The 22,898-nt window shown below is 46.3% G+C and overlaps 1 protein-coding gene across 2 annotated transcripts in view; it reads right to left on the reverse strand.

The window, feature by feature from the left end:
• The window catches only part of crata (carnitine O-acetyltransferase a), a 41,467-nt gene extending 33,157 nt beyond the window's left edge, over positions 1-8,310 (reverse strand). Inside the window, exon 1 of one of the 2 annotated variants that reach the window (XM_078207157.1) lies at positions 8,190-8,310. In XM_078207157.1, coding sequence (XP_078063283.1) covers positions 8,190-8,216 — 27 coding nt within the window. In that variant the 5' untranslated portion in view covers positions 8,217-8,310. The remainder of the gene's footprint in view (positions 1-8,189) is intronic. The other variant, XM_078207156.1, reaches the window with a different exon arrangement.
• Between the last annotated feature and the right edge of the window lie 14,588 nt (positions 8,311-22,898).

Genomic DNA, 22,898 nt, shown 5'->3' on the forward strand with positions numbered 1-22,898 from the left:
ATTATTTAAATGGAGAAAGACTGCAGAATGCTGTAGTAAAGAAGAATTTAGGGTCTCATGCTCGCAAGCATGTTCAGCAGATAATTGAGAAGGCAAATGGAATATTGACCTTTATTTCAAAGGGAACAGAATATAATAGGAAAGTCTTGCTAAATCTATGCAAGGCACTGGTTAGACCCACACCTGGAATACTGTGAACAGTTTTGGTCCCCATATCCAAGGAAAGATATACTGGCATTTGGAGGCAGTCAGAGAATGTTCACTAGGCTGATACCGGATATGGAGGGATTTTCTTATGAGGAGAGGTTGGGCTTGCGCTCACTGGAATTTAGAAGAATGAGAGGCGACCTTACTGAGATATTTCAGATTCTCCGGGGGCTTGACAGGGTGGATGCTGAAAGGTTGTTTCCCCTTGAGGGAGGGTCTAGAACCAGAGGGCCTAATATCAGAGTAAGGGGATCACCCATTTAAGACCGAGATGAGGAGGAATCCCAGAGTCTTCTCTCGGCATATTAAAAAGGGTGATAAAAGATGTCGGGCTGATTAGGGACCTAAATGGGAATTTACACGTGGAGCATGGCTGAAGTAGCAAAGGAATACTTTGCATCTGCCTTTACCAAGGCGATAGATGCTATCCAGGCCATAATGACAGAGGAGCAAATTGTGTCAATAGAAAGGTTCAAAATTGATAAGAAGATAGTGTTGAACAGACGGTCAATATTTAAAATTGATAAGGCACCAGGACCGGATAGGATGCATCCAAGGATATATTGAAGGAAGTGAGTGGAAATTTCAGGGGCAGATGCAGGGAGATGCCAGAGGACTGGAGAAGTGCAGACATTATGCCTTTGTTCAAAAAAGGTTGCAAGGATAAGCCTGGCAATTATAGACTAGTCAATTTAACTGCAGTGGTGTGGAAGCTTCTAGGAACATTGAAATTGGAATAGAATTTGTAGTCATGTGGAAAAGCACAAGTTTAGGTAAAATCAGCATGGATTTCTAAGGGTGTTAAGACCCAGGCCAGAAACTCCATGGTGTTTTATGAAGTTAGCCTAGACCCTAAGCTTTTATGTTTGAATTTGGCACAGGTGAGCATAAGGTGTTTCACTCCAGGTATGATTCAAGTGACCCACGAGGAAGCTTTTACCAAACAAAGTTTATTGAAGAAGACAGTTAAAATAAAATGATTTAGCATAACTTTTACCAATTACAAGGTTCAAATATGATACAATATAAACCTTAACAAGCTAGCTATCAATGATGTTCCAAGTCAAACAACATCCCACAAACATACACCCCTTTCTAGACTTGGCACAAAAAGCAAGTATGCTCACATGATGCTGGGTTTTCAGCTTTTTAACACTCGCTGTGAATTGATCCTTTGAATGTTGGATTAAAACTGAGGTTCCCCAGTTCTGGGGCTCACCAAAAAGCCTCTGGAGAGAGAGGGGGAGACAGAAACACTGCCTACTTCCACCAGCTTCTAACAGCAACTCACAGACAACAGAATGTCCAACTCCACAGAGGGGAAAACAAAAGATACTGCTTTCTATCTCAAGTCCAAACAGCATCTGATAAAATTAAACTAAAACCTGGATATTTCTGTCCCTAGCCACATGACAAACTCTCAATCAAGCTCCACTCAGCAATCCCAAGGGGTTAATAAAAACCACAGGACACTGCATTAGGTCAGATTAAAATCAGCATGATGTCCATTATACAGTTTCAGTAACAATTAGAGGACAATGGCTACAGACATCACAGCACCAATAAAATGCTACGGCCTACTTGAAACACTCTGCAAAGGAACATGATTATAATACATTTTGTAAAGACACAGTATCGTCATAAGGGGGCAATCATATTTAACTAATTTGCTGGAGTTTTTTTGAAGAGGTAATAGAAAGGGTCAATGAGGGTAATGCTGTGATGTGGGGTACATGGACTTCCATAAGGCATTCGAACCAGTGCCACACAACAGGCTTGTGAGAAAAGTTTTTAACTCACGGAATAAAGTGACAGTAGCAACATGGATACAAAATTGGGCAAGTAATGTGGTCGACTCTTAATTATCCCCTCAAAAGGCAATTAGGGATGGGCAGTAAACGCTGGCCAGGCAAGCCAACATCCCATAAATGATTAATAAAAGGAAACTGCGAATAATGGTCAATGGGTATTTTTCTGGTTGGGGGAAGGTTTGTAGTGGAGTTCCCCAGGGGTCAGCATTGTGGGCCTTCCTCTTCCTGATGTACATTAATGACCTCGATCTTGGTATGCAGGGTCAATTTCAAAGTTTGCGGATGATACAAAAATTGAAAGTGTTGTAAACTGCGAGGAGGAACTTCAAAAGGGCATAGACAAGATGATGGAGTGGGCAGATGAAGTTCAATGCGGAAAAGTGTGAAGTGATGCATTTTGATTGGAAGAACATGGAGAGACAATAGAAAATAAAGGATACAGTTCTAATGGGAGTGCAGGAACAGATGGAGCTGGGTGTATATGTGCACAGATCATTAAAGGGAGCAGAACAGCTGGTGAGAGCAGTTGATAAAGTGTACAGTATCCTGGACTTTATAAATAGGGGCACAGAATCTAAGAGTAAAGCAGTTATGCTGAACTTGTACAAAATGCTAGTCAGACCTCAGCTGGAATATTGTGTACAGTTCTGGGCGCCACATTATAGGAAGGATGTGAACATATTGGGGGCAGTGCAGAGGAGGTTTACAAAAATGGTCCAAGGGATGAGACTGCTACATAAGATAAAGGTGCACGGTGTTACGGGTAATGTATTAGCATGGATAGAGGATTGGTTAACTGACAGAAAGCAAAGAGTGGGGATAAAAGGGTGTTTTTCTGGTTGGCGATCAGTGACTAGTGGTGTGCCTCAGGTATCAGTGTTGGGACCGCAATTGTTTACGATTTACATAGATGATTTGGAGTTGGGGACCAAGTGTAGTGTGTCAAAATTCGCAGATGACACTGAGATGAGTGGCAGAGCAAAGTGTGCAGAGGACGCTGAAAGTCTGCAAAGGGATATAGATAGTCTAAAGTGAGTGGGCGAGGGTCTGGCAGATGGAGTACAATGTTGGTAAATGTGAGGTCATCCATTTTGGTAGGAATAACAGCAAAATGGACTATTATTCAAATGGTAAAAAATTGCAGCATGCTGCTGTGCAGAGGGACCTGGGTGTCCTTGTGCAGGAATCTCAAGGAGTTGGTTTGCAGGTGCAGCAGGTAATTAAGAAGGCAAATGGAATTTTGTCCTTCATTGCTAGAGGGATGGAGATTAAAAACAGTGAGGTTATGTTGCAGCTGTATAAGGTGCTGGTGAGGCCACACCTGGAGTACTGTATACAGTTTTGGTTTCCTTACTTGAGAGAGGATATACTGGCACTGGAGGGGGTGCAGAGGAGATTCACTGGTTGATTGCGTTCCGTAGTTGAGAGGGTTGGCTTATGAGGAGAGACTGAGTAGACTGGGGCTATACTCATTGGAATTCAGAAGAATGAGGGGAGATCTTATAGAAACATATAAGATTATGAAGGGAATAGATAAGATAGAAGCAGGGAAGTTGTTTCCACTGGCGGGTGAAACTAGAACTAGGGGGCATAGCCTCAAAATAAGGGAGAGCAGATTTAGGTTGAGTTGAGGAGCAACTTCTTCACACAAAGGGTTGTGAATCTGTGGAATTCCCTGCCCAGCGAAGCAGTTGAGGCTACCTCATTGAATGTTTTTAAGGCAAGGAAAGATAAAAGTTTTGAACAGTAAAGGAATTAAGGGTTATGGTGAGCGGGTAAGTGGAGCTGAGTCCACAAAAACATCAGCCATGATCTTATTGAATGGTGGAGCAGGCTTGAGGGGCCAGATGGCCTACTCCTGCTCCTAGTTCTTATGAGTAACTTTAGTTATGAGGATAGATTCGAGAAGTTGGGACTGTTCTCTTTGGAGAGAAGGCAGCTAACAAATTTGACATACATGTTCAAATTCATGAGGGGGTTGGAGAGAGTAGAGAGAGAGAAACTGTTCCCGGGTGACAGTTTGCATGTTTCCCCTCAGTGTGCTCCAGTTTCCTCCTACAGTCCAAAGATGTGCAGGCTAGGTTGATTAGCCATGTTAAACGGACCCTTAGTGTCAGGGGGATTAGCAGGGTAAACACGTGGGGTGATGGGGGTAGGGCCTGGGTGGGATTGTCGTCGGTGCAGGCTCGATGGGCTGAATGGCCTCCTTCTGCACTGTAGGGATTCTATGATTGTAAAAGGGCCAAGAACATGAGGGCACAGATTTAAAATGATTTACAAAAGAAGCAAAGGTGATGCAAAAAAAAACATTTTTCTCACAGCGCGTGGTTGGGGTCTGGAATGCACTGCCTGGGTGTGTGGTGGAGGCAGGTTCAATCAAGAGGGCATTATACGATTATTTGAATCGAAACAATGTGCAGGGGTACAGGGGAAAGGCAGGGGAACGGCACAAAGACATAATGTTCATTTGGAGAGCCAGTGCAGACACAATGGGCCGAATGGCTTCCTTCTGCGCTGTAACAATTCTGTGTTATTTCTTTAAGTGGGAGTCAAGATGGTGAGTGAAGAGTTATTTTCCATAATTCTGATCCATCTCGAAGCTACTTTTGAAGATTGGCGATCAGAGCAGCAATAATGGCTGAATATTCCTTCTCTAACCCAGAGGCAGTGAAGATATTGGGAAAGCCAAGATTACCACAGGAACTTGGCACAGACTGGGGGAAGACAACGGGATTTTTATATTCAACAATTTCAGCCAACAGGAGCAGGGAAACAAACAGACAGCAATGGCAGACATCTTGCTAAGACGCAGCTGTCACTGGGGAAATAAGGAGACCTGGAGAGAAATGTCAGATCACTGTCTACAATCCTCAATTATGCAGAGAGCTATATCTGGTTTGAAACCACTATTAATACAACACCATGCCCTTTACAATTAAGTCAGTAGGATGGTGAACTGGACAGAATTGTTCAGTCATTATTTCATTCAAACTGGCAGCACTGCTGGTGTTTGTGGCTGGGAGGTAATGCCAAGCTCAGTAAACCTAAAAACTGAACAACAGCGATATACGAATCCTAAAAAGGACAAAAATCAGTGGACATTGCATTTTGTCATGCACATAGGCATGCAAGTTAAATTGGAACGTTGTACTAATAGTTCTGTGCCACATACAGTTAGTAATACACTTTACATAAATAGACAGGTTCGAGGGGCTGAATGGCCTAATGGTTGCTAATCGTCGGTCTAAAATCCAGGATGTTTCAATCCTTAATGAAGTGTTAGCTTAATTCAGTGGGTGGCACTCTCCTCCCTCAATCAGAGGGTCCTGGGCCTCAATCCACATTCTGAGGATTATGAATTTATCACCTAGACTGATACTTCGATGCAGTACTGAAGGAGTTCTGTATTGTCAGGCATGTCAGCTATCTAAAGAGACATTAAACCAACGGCCTGTCTACTTTTCTGGTAATTGTGAAGAACCCCCCCCCCCCAAAGGCAACGAGGCAAAGGATATCAGGGTGTGGCGTCCTGGACCAATATTTATCCCTCAATTAAGGCGGCACGTTGCTGCCTCACAGCACCAGGAAACCGGGTTCGATTCCTGGCTCGGGTCAGTGTGTGTGGAGTCTGCACATTCTCCCTGTGTCTGCGTGGATTTCTTCCGGGTGCTCCGGTTTCCTCCCACAGTCCAAAGATGTGCAGTTTAGGTGGACTGGTCATGCTAAATTTCCCCTTAGTTCGGGGGACTAGCTAGAGTAAATGCATGGGGTTATGGGGATAGGGCCTGGGTGTGATTGTGGTTGGTGCAGGCTCGATGGGCCGAATGGCCTCCTCCTGCACTGTAGGGATTCTATGAAAATCAAATACAGATGAACTGGTCACAGCTGATAGTGCGATCTTGCTGTTTACAAATTGGTTGTCGTGTTTAGCCACAAGTCGCTTTGGCACAATCTGAGTAAATGCCAGGTGCGACGGAAATGCAAGATTTTTTACCAACTAATTGCTGCCCCAGCCCTACATTTAATAACATTATGTTATTCAGTTTTAGGATGTGGTTGTCACTAACAAAGTCACTGATATGTTTTTGAATTCTCAACCCAGAGAGCTGTAGATGCTCACTTAGTCTTTGAGTATATTCAAGAATGAGATGAATAGATTTTGAGATATTAAGAGAATCACAGATATGGGGTTAGAATGGTAATGTGGAGTCAGATCCATCAGCCACGAAAAGGGCTACTTCTGCTCCCATTTCTTATATTTGACATTCATTGCTCAGTCCAAAGGTGGGACAGCGTCTCAAGACAGGAGAGGAGAAAATAAAAGCCCTCAGATTTTGGAAGACATGGTGGTGTCCAGTTTCCCAGATTAATGCTCTGGGAGACATGGGATCAAATCTTACCATGGCAGCTGATGGAATTTGAATTCAATTAATTAATTAGTAATTCTGGGACTGAAAGCTAGTCTCAGTAATGGCGACCACAAAACTGTCATTTAATAATGCCCTTTAGGAAATGTCAGACATAGGCCACACCAGGTGAAGGCTCCAAATCCACAGCAATATGGTTGACTCTCAACTAACCTCTGAAATGGGCAACAAATGCTAGCCTTGTCAGCGATGCCATACGCCATGAAAGGATAAATAAAATAGAGATCGTCATCCTTGAAGGAGATCATGGAATCTCTATTGTGCAGAAGGAGACCATTCAGCCCATCGAGCTTGCACTGACAACAATCTCATCCAGGTCTATGCCTGGAACACCACACATTTACCCTACTAATCCCCTGACACCAAGGGGCAATTTTGCATGGTCAATCAACCAAATCCGCACATCTTTGGACTGTGGGAGGAAACCCACGCAGACACAGGGAAAACTTGCAGACTCCACACAGACAGTGACCAGAGGCTGGATATGAACCCAGGTCCCTGGCGCTGTGAGACAGCAGTGCTAACCACTGTGCCACTAGTCATGTTCAGATTCTGATTGCAATTCAAAGCCATGTTTATCTGTATTTTGCAAATATTCTCTTTGCACATTACACAAGACAGCCTTTGCACTTTCAAGACAAATCTTTTACTTAAAAAAAAATGAATGCATTTGTTCTGGGGGGGGTGGAGGGTGGGGTTCTTTAATGCATCATGTTCTTTGTAACCCAACCTTTGTAACTAGATAAATCCTCAGATCTACTGATAAAGGACAGGATTTGTTCTTTGTTTACTAAATTAATAACTGATCTGCACATTAATGTTTAGTGGGCAATCCAGCTTGATTCTAAATTAAAAGCTTATTAAGCACAACAGTAATAGATCAGGGCAAACTTGGGAGCAAAATAAAGACAAAAAACTTCAGGACATACATTGCAGGCTTCCTGAAATTGATCGGCACTTTAAACTATTGGATTACCAGAATGGAGGTGAAAAGTTCAGCATTTAACCCTGGATCTTAAATTAGGCTGACTGACCCAACTCCTCCTTGGGTTGGGGGGGGGGGGGGGCGCAGGGGAGGGTTAAAGTGTGCCTAAAGTTCATTCCAATTTTGTTTAAACTCAATCTCTATACAAGCACAATTTTCCATTTCAGGTCAATGCATTGAGGTCAAGAATGGAAACCAGAAACTTGCCCTTCTGTTGGAAGCAAGGGCCGCATTCAGCATCGAGAAGGGTGAGGATTCAGCTCATCAATTTGCATACCTTATTTCTGACAACTCAGGGAAAGAAAAAGATTGAGAAACATTCTTCAGTCAAGTGGGTAGATGCTTCACAACCCATCAAAGAAACACACACATAGCACACAGTTCTATTTAATGTCATGGCCTCTGGGCACCTCTCTCCCAAAACTGCTTCACTCAAGTGGCCTGTGTCACAGTGTCTGGCTGAGCCTGGTCAGTGTGAGTAGGCTGTTCTACCATGGTAGGCATCACATTCCAGCTATCCATTCATATATGCTCTTCAGCAGAGGTCATAGGTAGTCCAGGGGCACTGAGGCCAATTGTAGATCCCCCCCCCCGGCTCTACCAGGTAGGCTCACTTCAGCTAACTCAGCACAGGGATAGGAACCTGGGCTTTCCTGCTCACCGTGGTTCGGAGCTCACCACACCTCATGCTGAGGCACCGACACAGGTGTACAAAAAGTAAGGACGCTAAGAAACTCGAGGTAAATGTCTGTCACTCACCACGAGCCGTCCTAAAACCGCCAACATTTTCTTTCCCTGCTGCCCAAAGCTCCTCCGGACAAACGGCGACTGCCTCAGAGCCCAAACTTCCAGCACTCAACCCGGGGGGGCGTGGCCAGAGAATGACTGACAGCCCGACTGACCATTCACATCTTGTCCTGTGACGTCACCGCAGCATTTAACCCAATCGCCAAGGGGCAGGGGCGGGACCTCTTTGACGCCTCCCTGTCATGCGGCGCCATCTTTGTGCGGGGCAGAGTGGGTTTGTGTGTTTTTTTAAAACTCTTTTAAAAACCTGACATTGGTCCACAGTCGCTAAAGGCTGAGGATTAAAAATGCGTCTTTTCACCCAGAAGGAAGACACTTATTGTTTAAAGCCACAGGATAGGAAAGAAAATATTCGTCAACATGACCTTGTGCCCCTCACAATGATGGAGGGAGGGTCAGCACTGGGACTGTGTTTTCAGTTTGTTTACAGCCCGCGCCGTTATTGTGGATATCCACCTCAGGTCTGAATAAGAACAGGATTAATGTTTCCCTCGCTCTTAAATACAACGAGCTTGTGCTGGTTTGTGCAGGAGAACAAAATAATTAATGGTGAAGGTCAAAGAGCAAAGGGCGGGATTTGGGTTGTACTTCCGGCTGGGGGGCGGGGGGTGTTGTGAAGGAGTTACCAGGTTGTGAACATGGCAGGTTCCAGTGAGTCAGGTTAGTGTCTGAGGGACTGACCAGCTTCCTACATTATCTATTCACTACTCTTTCCTTTTTTTTAAAAAACAAAGTTACATTTAGAAATATTCATAAACTTTTATTTTATGTCTTTATTACTTCACCAAGGCTGCCCCTGCTATGGGTTGGAGTAAGACTGAGTTCAATGCCTCAAATTGAATGATCATTTAATATCTAACATCAGCTTTCATTGTTAAAGTGTAGTAAATTCTGAATGTAAGGAATTTCTGTAATATCCTGTGATTGAGCTGTAGTCAGGAGGAACAGGAAGAGGCCGTTCAGCCCTTCAAGCCTATTCCATCATTGATTGGAATCATGGGCCGTATCCGTATCTTCACATCATTCGCGTCCACTGTATCAGTGCCCTTTTCAATGCCACATTGCTAACTGGGCCAGACTGCCTCGACTCGTGCCGAGATGTCGCAGTCTGTACCTGAGACTTCAAGGCCCAAAGCTGCCTAAGGCCATGCTCGCCTGAGGCGTCCTTTGTGGAATCACAGCATCTGTCCAACTCCCAGATTTCCCACAGGGACTGGTTGAGATGAATGACATAGATCTGTTTAAAGGGAAGCTGGATAAATACATGAGGGGGAGAAAGGCATAGTAGGGTAGGATGAGAAGTGGGAGGAGGCATGTGTGGAATATAAGGACAGCATAGACCAGTTGGGATGAATGACCTGTTTCTGTGTTTGTAAATTCTGTGTAACCATGGTGCCATAACCCTTGATCCCTTTATCGGGATACCTCTCCTTTAGAGAGTCAAGACAAGCTTTGGTCTGAAAGTGAAGTGGGGGCAGAGAGTGGGAAACAATTGAAGTGAGACTGGCAGATCTAACTCAGTCCTCATTTTAAAGTCATGCATGTGTTCCTATTATCAATTCCTACATCCACATTTGTAATGGGGTCTGCTTGGTAATTGTTCCCTCTTGCAGTTGTTGTGGTACAATGTCTCCTGTTAGCAGGATGGTCCAATTAAATAAGAGATATATTCAGGCACAAGATTTAAAAAGTATGCTGTAGATATATTGGTCGCTAAAAGTATAACTGCATATGATTTTGTGTCATAACATTGAGGTATGCTCATTAAGGTTCACAGTAAATATCCGGCTATGAGGTAAGCTGGTATTTGGATTTGAGAACAAGTTGCGACCATTACTTGAGAAGAATGTGTCAGCTTTGGCTCACTTTGTAAAGCTCAGGCTTCAAATGTTTCAAATCTCACTGCAGACATTTGAACATTATGATCTAGGGAACCACCGCTTATTCCAGTACCCAGGGTTGGTGACTGCAGTCTTTCAGCTGAGGTGTAAAACAATGATCCTATCTGTCGTGCTCTGACGAAGGATCATCTAGACTTGAAACATTGGCTCTATTTTCTCTATTTTCATGTCACACTATTTGTAACCCCCACAGTTGTGTGGACCTGCAGAGTTTCACTGGCTGTCTTGTCTGGAGACAATACACATCTTTTTAGCCTGTCTTGATGCTCTCTCCACTCACATTGTTTTGTTTCTTAAAGACTTGATTAGTTGTAAGTATTCGCATTCCAACCATTATTCATGTAAATTGAGTCTGTGTCTTTATATGCTCTGTTTGTGAACAGAATTCCCACTCACCTGAAGAAGGGGCTTAGAGCTCCGAAAGCTTGTGTGGCTTTTGCTACCAAATAAACCTGTTGGACTTTAACCTGGTGTTGTTAAACTTCTTACTGTGTTTACCCCAGTCCAACGCTGTCAGACCTGCTGCGATTTTCCATTATTTTCTGTTTTTGACTCTATACTAATTGGTAGTTTTAATAGATTCTGTGGTACTATTCAGTGTGTGGGAGAATTCTCTCTGATATTCTGGTCAATATTTATCCCTCTATCACCATTAGTGCAGAACAGATTATCTGTCATTTATCTCATTGCTGTTTTGTGGGAGCTCTGCAAAATTGGTTGCTTTGTTTGCTCCATTATAACTGAGAATGAGCTTCATTGGCTGTAAAACGTCTGGCATGTCCTGAGGTTGTGACAGGTGCTACAGAAGTGCAAGATCTTTTGGTCTATTTAGATATCACAGCTGTAACTCTGTGTTCTTCAAGTGGGCTGCTGAGAATAAGACAAGATGTGGAAAGTCCTCAGAATATCTCTCTATGCTCTCTTTCCCCAACCCACCAATCTTCTGCTTTTCATCTCCTGAAACTGCTGCTTTTACCTGGGTTTCTTTTCCACATGAGCTTGTAGCCCAGCCTGATCCTGTCATTGTCTGTTGCTCATGTGCAAGAGCTTTGTGGCAGAGGTTATGATCAGGATCTGGCTCCCTGAATTATCCTAGATGCAGACTTGCATGTTATACGCCTCACGGTGCCTTCACAACTGATAGCCGACAGGTCAACCTTCATGCGAATGTTACAACATCACTGCTGGAGGAGGAGTGGCTGGAGGACCTGATTACCGATCCTTGAAGTGTTCTTTCTCATCCCTATCATAGCCCAGAGTTATTGGAAATCTTTTGTAGTGCCCGATATGGGCACCTTGGATGAATTCAGCTGGCATAACCCAGATCAGGGGGTGAAGCTGGGCATTCCTGCACTCATTCATCTCACAGGGTGGTCTATTCACCAACTCGTCCAATGAAATGGTTTGTATTGGTGGGTAATGGAGTGAAGTTTTCCTTACCAAGTTTGTTTCTGGTCTCTGTCGAGGGCAGTGACTCTTTATGGATTCAACTCCCAGTGATTCTGTGCTGTCTCACTGTGAGAATGTTCCTTGTTCAGCCCTTTCTCCCACTCCTTCCACACCGTGTATAATCCACACCATCATCAAGGAATTCAATTGCAGTGATCATACCTAGCTCTGACGAAGGGTCATCTAGACTCGAAACATTGGCTCTATTCCCTCCCCACAGATGCTGTCAGACCTGCTGTGATTTTCCAGCATTTTCTGTTTTTATACCTAGTTGGTGGTTTTATATTTGGGTGCCGTCTTTCAAAATACAGAAAACATCTTTTAGCAGTAATAACAAGGTCGTTTAGAGGAAGAATCCAGTTTGAAACTGGCAGACACCCCAGATCATTGCGACAGACACTGCAGAGCTGTTTTTTTTCCAAAGTGAATTTACTTCCCTCTCTTTCCCTGATGACATTGACTCTTAGGGGTATGGAGAGAGGGTTGGTGCAATCCGCACGTTCTCTCTTCCACCACCTTCCATCGGGAAAAAGATACAAAAGTCTGAGGTCACGTATGAGGACAGCTTCTTCCCTGCTGCTGTCAGACTTTTGAATGGACCTACCTTGCATTAAGTTGATCTTTCTCTACACCCTAACTATGACTGTAACACTACACTCTGCACCCTCTCCTTTCCTTCTCTCTGAATGGTATGCTTTGTCTGTACAGTGCGCAAGAAACAAGACTTTTCACTGTATCCCAATACATGTAACAATAATAAATCAAATCAAAAAGGATCAGCCGTGATCATGTTGGATTGTGGAACAGGTTTGAAGGGCTGACTGGACTATTCCTATTTTCTATGTTTCTAACTGGGGTATGGATCTGCAGCTTGACTCTTACTAGGGTACCTGAGACAGCTTGTTCAACAATGGAGGGTATGACTGCAGAGTCCAGTTGCTGTTGTTACCTGATCCCCAGCGATGTCCCACTGCTAATCGGGACCGGCGTGCTGGATAATTATTTTCCCTCCAGTCTGCTGTCACTGTGACTGGTTATTCCTTGACTGGGGCTGAATAGTGTGGCTTCAGAGAGACATGGGGAAGAGCCTGCCTTATTGTAATTTTCTTTGTTCTTTGGTCCCCGGAAGGGTAGGGGGTTTTAGTTAAGTTGGGCAGCATGGTCGGTGCAGGCTTGGAGGGGCCGAAGGGCCTGTTCCTGTGCTGTAATTTTCTTTGTTCTTCCTATTCATTGGACACGGAGTCAGCCCTAACTTAATGTAGCTCTGTGAAGCAAGCATCGCATCATCAAGAAAAGATTTACACGATGCAGTTCAAAGTAGGAAAACTTGATTGCACCGATCACAAGACGTCTCAGATGGTGGAGGTCCTTCTAGCCGATTCATCTGTGTGAACTTTTTGAGAGTCCCAAATCCTCACACAGCCTGGCGTGATTTCTAATTCCAGATCATTCCAGCTACTGATCACTCTGCATTGTGCTTCCAAACAAGCCAGAGCTTGCCTTTTCACAGCTTGGACCTAGATCCTCTTCCACAGCCATTGTTTAACTTGATGTGGCGTTCTGGGTTAACTGCTTCCAGTTCTGAGTTCTTAACTGGATTAACATCAGTAAAATAGAACAAAGAGCAAAGAAAATTACAGCACAGGAACAGGCCCTTCGGCCCTCCAAGCCTGCACTGACCATGCTGCCTGTCTGAACTAAAACCCCCTATCCCTCCGGGGACCATACCCCTCCATTCCCATCCTATTCATGTATTTGTCAAGACGCCCCTTAAAAGTCACTATCGTATCTGCTTCCACTATCTCCCCCGGCAGCGAGTTCCAGGCGCCCATCATCCTCTGTGTAAACAAAAACTTACCTCGTACATCTCCTTTAAACCCTGCCCCTCCCACCTTAAACTTATGCCCCCCTAGTAATTGACTCTTCCACCCTGGGAAAAAGCTTCTGACTATCCACCCTGTCCATGCCTCTCATAATCTTGTAGACTTTTATCAGGTCGCCCCTCAACCTCCGTCGTTCCAGTGAGAACAAACCAAGTTTCTCCAACCTCTTCTCATAACTGATGTCCTCCATACCAGGTAACCTCCTGGTAAATCTTTCCTGTACCCTCTCCAAAGCCTCCACATCCTTCTGATAGTGTTGCGACCAGAATTGAACACTATATTCTAAGTGCGGCCTAACTAAGGTTCTATAAAGCTGCAACATGACTTGCCAATTTTTAAACTCAATGCCCTGACATTGGATCATCTGGTTTGATCACTTTGCACACACCAAACTCCCAGAAACAAACTAGCCAACGCAGCTTTCAAAAGTGTGAAAGGGAATGTATTTTTCTTTTGGTTATTTTCTATTCTCTCTTTTCCATTTGGAAAATGTTTGAAATGTCGCTTAAATACGAAACATATTGGAAGGTCACCGGGCCTGTGCTGCCTTGTACCACTGCCCGTCCTGCTGATTGGATGTGTGGCTTGGATTCTGTATGTATTGTTTGGTGGGATTGTCCTGCAGGAATGCTGGAATGAGCCGAGGTCCATCAAATTCACCGTCTGCCATCCTGGCAGTTGCTTGATGCAGTGATAATGGGGTTATTGACCAATCACAATGATTCACCTCTATCAATGAGTCTACAATGGTTCCAGCGATGAAGTGAATCGAACTCCCAGTGATGGAAAGCTTTGGGAACCAGATCCAAAATCCAACTTCAGATGATTTGCTCTACCCCACCTCGACCCCTTTGTTTTCATTCTATTTTATTTAATTGTTTACCGTTCTCTATCTTTTATTTCTTTATTGTCTTTCTTCATTTTTCTTCTCCCCCCCCCCCCACCACTCTTTCCCCCTACTTCATCCCCCCCTTCCCTTACATTTTCTTCCCCCCACTTCCCCTTTTCTACATTCTACCTCTGTCCCATTTTCCCCTCGCCCCCCAGACATCTTCATCTTGTCACAGTTTACAGCTTCTCTGCCGTTTGGCCATTCACACCCTTTATTTTCTCTATGGGCTGCTATTAGCAGCCTTTCCCCTGGTTTCTGTGGCTATGACTCATCTTTCATTCCCTCCTCCTGCGGTATAAATATCTCCCACTTTCTGTGTCTTTTAGCTTTGACAAAGGGTCATCTGGACTCGAAACGCAGCTCTTTTCTCTCCTTACAGATGCTGCCAGACTTGTTGAGATTTTTCAGCCTTTTCTCTTTTGGTTTCAGATTCCAGCATCCGCAGTAATCTGCTTTTATCCAAAATCCTCCTGTCACCCCACGCCATGTCTCAGATTGCTCACGCACTGCATCCCAAAAAGTTCTTTGCTGATATTTTATTAAAATTTTAAAGATTCTTCAATGGGATGTGGGTGTCGCTGGCTAGATCATCATTTCTATTGCCCATCCATAATTGCCCTTGGAGAAGGTGGTGGTGAGCTGATCTTGAGCCACTGCAGTCCCTGTGGTGTAGGTACACCCACAGTGCTGTTAGGGAGGGAGTTCCAGGATCTTGACCCAGCGACAGTGAAGGAACGGCTGATATATTTCCATGTCAGGATGGTGACTGTCTCGGAGGGGAGTTTCCAGGTGATGGTGTTACCATGTCTCTGCTGCCCTTGTCCTTTTACACAGGTTTGGAAGGTGCTGTCGAAGGAACCCTGGCGGCACGGTGGCACAGTGGTTAGCACTGCTGCTTCACAGCGCCAGGGACCCGGGTTCAATTCCGGCCTCGGGTGACTGTCTGTGTGGAGTCTGCACATTCTCCCTGTGTCTGTGTTGGTTTCCTCCGGATGCTCCGGTTTCCTCCCACCGTCCAAAGATGTATGTGCGAGGTTGATTGGCCATGCTAAATTACCCCTTAGTGTCAGGGGAATAAGCAGGGTTAATACATAGTTATGGGGATAGGGGCTGGGTGGGACTGTTGTCGGTGCAGGCTTGATGGGCAAAATGGCCTCCATCTGCACTGCAGGGATTCTATGAGTTGCTGCAGTGTAGCAGTGAGGAAGGTACAGACTGTTTGTCAATGGTGGAGGGTGTGAATGTTTGTGGAAGGTGGCAATCAAGTGAGGCTGCTTTGTGCTGGATGGGGTTGAACTTCTTGAATGTTGTTGGAGCTGCACCCATCCAGGCAAGTGCAGAATAGTAACATGGGAACAGAAGTGGCCATTCGGCCCCTCATACCTGCTTTGCTTTTGAATTAGATCTTGGCTGATCATCCACCTCAATGCTACTTACCCGCACATTAGCCCCATTTCCCTTAATGTCATTTCCCAGCCTCTGACCCGCTCTTTTCACAGTATTTGTATGTCTGGTCCCGGTTCCTGATCAGTGGTAACCCCCAAGGTGTTGATAGTGGGGATTCAGTGATGGTAATCTCATTGAATGTCGAGGGAAGATGTTTGGATTCAGTGTTTGAGGCGTCGCGAATGGTGCTGAACATTGTGCGGTCATCGGCGAACATCCCCACTTCTGACCTTTCGATGGAAGGAAGATCATTGATGAAGCAGCTGGAGATGGCTGGGTCTCGGACACTGACCCTGAGGGACTCCTGCAGAGATGTCCTGGAGCTGAGATGATTGACCTCCAACCACCACAACCATCTTCCTTTGTGCCGAGTGTGACTCCAACCCGCGGAGAGTTTCCCCCCTGATTCCCATTGACTCCAGTTTTGCGAGGGCTTCTTGATGCCACACTCGGTCGAATGCTGCCTTGATGTCAAGGGTTGTCATTCTCACCTCACCTCTGGAGTTCAGCTCTTTTGTCCATGTTTGAACCGAGGCTGGAATGAAATCAGGAGCTGAGTGACCCTGGCAGAACCCAAACTGAGCGTCAGTGAGCAGGTTATTGCTGAGTGAGTGCTACTTGATGGCGCTGTCGACAACGCTTTCCATCAAGTTTGGGGTAAAGGAAGGAGAAAGTGTTTTGGCTGGCGGGAAAGTCGGTCATGGAGATTGAAGTGAATTTCCTGAGGGACCAGGAAACTTTCTCTAAATCTGAATGTGCTGCCTGAAAGGACGGCAGAAACTGAATTAGATAAATTATTGATAGGGATAGATTTTGCAGGACTATGGAGAATGAGTAGGGAATTGGGAAAACTTGGATAGCTCTTTCAAAGGGCCACACAGCTGAATGGCCTCCTGTTGTGCCCTATAGAAGAATTTACACTCGTGCATCTGTTAACTTGAAGCGATCGCTCTCAGACCAGGACTTCAACTGGACTCACTGCGCACAGTCTGGCAGGATGACATTCCGGATCTTTCTGCTGACTCAGTCTGATGGGTCCCTGGCTCAAATTCTCCCCGTCAGCTTCTGCATCGGGTTTATTTATCTCTCGTGGAAACAGCACTGAACCAACTCGTCCCACCTTCCACTAACCCACTCGCACCCCACAGCCCCGCAGTTCTCTCCTCTTCATGTATTTATCCAGATCCCTTCGGAAAGTTCCTGTTGAATTTGTTCCCGTATCTAAAATTTATTTATTTGTCACAAGTAGGCTTACATTAACACTGCAATGAAGTTACTGTGAAAATCCCCTAGTCGCCACACTCCGGCACCTGTTCGGGTGACACTGAGGGAGAATTTAGCATGGCACCTAACCAGCACGTCTTTCAGACTGTGGGAGGAAACCGGAGCACCTGGAGAAAACCCAAGCAGACACGGGGAGAATGTGCAGCCTCCGCACAGACAGTGACCCGAGCCGGGAATCGAACCCGGGTCCTTGGCGCCGTGAGGCAGCAGTGCTAACCACTGTGCCGCCGTATCGTGTTCCAGATTGCAACCTTCTCCTGCCTGATTCTTTCCCTTTAAACCTCTTCCCAATGGCACGCTGGGCGAATGGGCTCCCTGGTTTTTCACTGGGACAGGGGGAGCTCGGAATTCCATGTCTGATTGCTGTTCTGTGTCAGGACAGCAACAGGGTGGATGCGATTTGCTCCAGTGCTTCTAGGTTGAAGGTGATATATTTGAAAAGGATTTATCCTTCTCCAATGCAGTCCCCTTGGTGTCAGCGTTTGTTCAGTGAGTAACACACTCGAGTTTGAGAGGGGGGTGGGGGGCTGTGAGGGGGGTTAGGGGGCTGTGAGTTTGAGTCCCACTCCGGGGAAACCGTGTGTGTACAGGTTCTTGATTGATAAATCATAGTTACAGGGTACAGTGGTGTGGCGAACCAGAGGCCATGCCTTCAGTTCCCACTGTGGACATTTTGAGAATGTGAATTCAGTTTGGAAGGTCTGGTTACAAAGGACTGGTGTCAGTAAAAGTGAGCGTGAAACTGTCTTTAAAAATCCCCTCTGATTTTTCCGTGCCCTTTCGGGAAGGAAAGCTGACACCCTTTCCTGGCCTGGGCACCTATATGACAAGAAGTCTCACAACACCAGGTTAAAGTCCAACAGGTTTATTTGGTAGCAAATACCATAAGCTTTCGGAGCACTGCTCCTTCGTCAGATGGAGTGGAAATGTGCTCTCAAACAGTGCAAACAGACAAAATCAAGTTGCAGAATACTGATTAGAATGCGAATCCTACAGCCAGCCAGGTCTTAAAGGTACAGACAATGTGGGTGGAGGGAACATTAATAGTTCCCTCCACCCACATTGTCTGTACCTTTAAGACCTGGCTGGCTGTAGGATTCGCATTCTAATCAGTATTCTGCAACTTGATTTTGACTGAGAACACATTTCCACTCCATCTGACGAAGGAGCAGTGCTCCGAAAGCTTATGGTATTTGCTACCAAATAAACCTGTTGGACTTTAACCTGGTGTTGTGAGACTTCTTACCGTGTTCACCCCAGTCCAATGCCGGCATCTCCACATCATCACCTATATGACTCCAGACACACGACAGTTGTCTTCTGAAGCAACTTAGCAAACCATTCACTTGTCACATTGAGTTGGCAGATCACCACCTTCTCCAGGACACCCCGGGGGCGGTGGCAATAAATGCCAGGCTTGCGGGAATGCCCACATCCCGGGAGTGAATTTGGAAAAGAGAAACTGCTGCTGGAGTTTGCAGCTTAGTGGCTGTGACGAAGCTCCTTCAGCATTCAATAACCTAACCCCGGCGCTCATTGGCTGCGCTCCCACCTACCTGACTGTGGTGAAAAGTTAGTTTGTCTTGATGGGTCTCTGATTAAACCCCCACGGCCCTGTCACATCGGTCGCGTGTCTTGTTGCAGGAGCCTGCTCCATCATCCGTATTGTTCTGTGGCAGCTGCTTGTGCCGGTTGAGAGAACTGAATGGGATAGTGCTGTTACATTTTTAATGGGGGACCAACTGTCAGTGTTACAGGAGCTGCTGGCCTTTGTTCCGATGGATCTCGGTTCCCTCTGCTGCGACGTCACGACACAGACCGATCAGCATCGAGTAGATAGCTCAGTCTCCACGATTCTCAATAATTGCATGCTCTCTTCCACCCCCCTCCCGTATGTGTCGCTGAGTATCCAGAGCTCCGGAATTACAATCACCCTCTAACCTGGAGCCTAGGCCTGGCTATAAACCGACTTGTGTTCTTATTTCTTTTGCGTTTCCAGCTCTCTCTCCTTCATTATTTTGTTTTTTTTTGCCCTTCTGTCGATCCTTTTGGAGCACCTTTCTACATTCCCGGCCAGCCTCTGATCCACGCACGCTGCAGCTGGTTTGGTCCCATGCTGAGTGCACAGAGAAATGGATCTGCTTTTTGTTTGAGACTAACAAACAACATCTATTCCCCCTCTGACGTTTCTCCAATGCAGTCCCCTTGGTGTCAGCGTTTGTTCAGTGAGTAACACACTCGAGTTTGAGACGGGGGGGAGAGGAGGGGGCTGTGAGTTTGAGTCCCACTCCGGGGAAACCGTGTGTGTACTGAGGGAGTGCCACACTGCTGGAGGGTGCTGTCTTTTGAGTGTTAAACTGAGTCTGTGCTGTCAGCTGGAAGCACAAGATCCTGTGGCACTGTTTCTGTTTGAAAGAATGGGGGGGAATTAATTCTAGTGTCTCCATCGGTGTTTATCCCTGAACCAACTTCACTTTAAAAAAAAAGCAGATTATCTGTTTGTTATTGACCTCCTGGTAATGGGATCTTGCTGCCGTGTTTCCTACATTATAGCAGTGAGCACACTTCGAAACATGGGCTGTTACGAGCTTTGAGATGTCTGGACTCTGAGGAAGATGCTTTGGGAAAGCAGATTGTTTTAACGGTGGTGTGTGTGTGTTTTGTGCAGGTTCATCCCCCGAGGAGGAGATGCAGATCTCGTTCGCCAGTCACAACTTCATTGTCCCAAAGAAAGAAATCAACATGTTCCCGGATATGGGGAAGTGGAAACGCTCCAAGGTACTGAATGGTTGGTGGGTACACAGTTTACTGGGGGCCACTGAGTATCAATGTTTTATTAGCCAACAGAAATGACGAAACAATCTGTGGAACTCTTTGCCGCAGAAGGCTGTGGAGGCCGGGTCACTGAGTGTCTTTAAGACAGAGATAGATCGGTTCTTGATTGATAAGGGGATCAGGGGTTATGGGGAAAAGGCAGGAGAATGGGCCCTATCCCTGTAACCCCACATATTTACCCTGCTAATCCCTCTAGCCTAAGCATCCCGGGACACTAAGGGGCAACTTAGCATGGCCAATGCACCTAACCTGCACATCTTTGGAGTGTGGAAGGAAACCGGAGCACCCGGAGGAAATCCACGCAGACACGAGGAGAATGTGCAAACTCCACACAGACAGTGACTTGAGCCGGGAATCGAACCCAGGCCCTTGGAGCTGTGAGGCAGCAGTGCTAACCACTGTGCCACCCAGTTTGTACAGAATTAAGTTAATTCAGCCCTATAAATACTGTGGCTACCAGAGCAGGTCAAAGGCTAGGAATCCTGCGGTGAGTAACCTCATCTCCTGACTCCCCAAAGCCTGTCCACCATCTACAAGACACAAGTCAGGAGTGTGATGGAATATTCCCCACTTGCCTGGATGGGTGCAGCTCCAACAACACTCAAAAAGTTCAAAACCATCCAGGACAAAGCAGCCCCACTTGATTGGCACCCCATCCACAAACATTCACTCCCTCCACCACCAATGAACAGTGTGAATCATCTACAAGATGCACTGCAGGAATTCACCAAGGTTCCTTAGACAGCACCTTCCAAACCCATGACCACAACCATCTAGAAGGATAAGGGCAACAGATACCTGGCTGAGAGGTGGCAAATGGAGTTTAATGCGGAAAAGTGTGAGGTGATTCACTTTGGAAGGAGTAACAGGAATACAGAGTACTGGGCTAATGGTAAGATACTTGGTAGTGTGGATGAACAGAGGGATCAGGGTGTCCATGTGCATAGATCCCTGAAAGTTGGCACCCAGGTTGATAGGGTTGTTAAGAATGCGTATGGAGTGTTAGCTTTTATTGGTCGAGGGATTGAGTTTCGGAGCCAGGAGGTCATGCTGCAACTGTACAAAACTCTGGTGCGGCCGCATTTGGAGTATTGCGTACAGTTCTGGTCGCCGTATTATAGGAAAGATGTGGAAGTGTTGGAAAGGGTGCAGAGGAGATTTACCAGGATGTTGCCTGGTATGGTGGGAAAACCGTATGAGGAAAGGCTGAGGGGCTTGAGGTTGTTTTCGTTAGAGAGAAGAAGGTTAAGAAGTGACTTAATAGAGGCATACAAGATGATCAGAGGATTAGATAGGGTGGATAGTGAGAGCCTTTTTCCTCGGATGGTGTTGGCTAGCACGAGGGGACATAGCTTTAAATTGAGTGGTGAGAGATACAGGACAGATGTTAGAGGTAGGTTCTTTACTCGGAGAGTCGTAAGGGCGTGGAATGCCCTGCCTGCAGCAGTGGTGGACTCGTCAACATTAAGAGCATTCAAATGGTTATTGGATAAACATATGGATGATATTGGAATAGTGTAGATTAGAGGGGCTTTAGATTGGTTCCACTGGTCGGCGCAACATCGAGGGCCGAAGGGCCTGTACTGCGCTGGAATGTTCTATGATACCTGGGAACATCACCACCTGCAAGTTCCCCTCCAAGTCACTTACTATCCTGAGTTGGAAATATATCGCCGTTCCTTCACTGTCGCTGGGTCCTGGAACTCCCTCCCTGACAGTGCTGTGGGTGTACCTACACCACAGGGACTGCAGCGATTCAAGAAGGCAGCTCACCATCACCTATTCGAGGCAACAAGGGATAAATGCTGGCCGAGCCAGTGACACTCACATTCCATAAATGAAAAAGTTGTGTTTGATGGCATGCAGTGGCTGCGAGGGAGGGAATTCCAGGATTTTGAGGAGTGACATTGAAGGAACGGTGATATATTTCCAAGTCAGGATGTTGAGTGTCTTGGACGGGGACCTGGAGGGGGTGGTGTTCCCAGGTATCTGCTGCCCTCATCTTTCTAGATGGGAGAGGTCAGGGTTTGGAAGGTGCTGTCTAAGGAATCTTGGTGAGTTCCCGCAGATGGTACACACGGCTGCTGCTGTGCGCCTGGTGGAGGGAGTGAGTGAGTGTTTCAGGTTGTGAATGGGGTAGGAATCAAGTGGGCTGCTTTGTCCTGGATGGTGTCCAGCACCTCCGGTGCTGTTGGAGCTGCACCCATCCAGGGAAATGTTTAAAAATAATTGAAAAACTGGATGGGAGTTTAAATCTGAGTTTACTCAAAGCTTTGAGATGGTCTGTGATTAACCAAACAATCTCTCTCTCTCTCCTCTCTCTCTCTCCCCGTCTCTCTCTCTCCCCGTCTCTCTCTCTCTCTCTCCCCGTCTCTCTCTCTCTCTCTCTCTCTCCCCGTCTCTCTCTCTCTCTCTCCCTCCCCGTCTCTCTCTCTCTCTCTCTCTCCCCGTCTCTCTCTCTCCCCGTCTCTCTCTCTCTCTCTCCCCGTCTCTCTCTCTCTCTCCCCGTCTCTCTCTCTCTCTCCCCGTCTCTCTCTCTCTCTCCCGTCTCTCTCTCTCTCTCTCTCTCCGCTCTTCTCTCTCTCTCCCCGTCTCTCTCTCTCTCTCCCCGCTCTCTCTCTCTCTCTCCCCGTCTCTCTCTCTCTCTCTCTTCTCTCCTCCCGTCTCTCTCTCTCTCTCCCCGTCTCTCTCTCTCTCTCTCCCCGTCTCTCTCTCTTCTCTCTCCTCCTCCCCGTCTTCTCTCTCTTCTCACTCCCCGTCTCTCTCTCTCTCTCTCTCCCCGTCTCTCTCTCTCTCTCACTCCCCGTCTCTCTCTCTCTCTCTCCCCGTCTCTCTCTCTCTCACTCCCCGTCTCTCTCTCTCTCACTCCCCGTCTCTCTCTCTCTCTCACTCCCCGTCTCTCTCTCTCTCACTCCCCGTCTCTCTCTCTCTCACTCCCCGTCTCTCTCTCTCTCTCACTCCCCGTCTCTCT

The sequence above is a fragment of the Mustelus asterias genome, unplaced genomic scaffold, assembly GCF_964213995.1.
Source record: "Mustelus asterias unplaced genomic scaffold, sMusAst1.hap1.1 HAP1_SCAFFOLD_2096, whole genome shotgun sequence".
Taxonomy (NCBI): domain Eukaryota; kingdom Metazoa; phylum Chordata; class Chondrichthyes; order Carcharhiniformes; family Triakidae; genus Mustelus; species Mustelus asterias.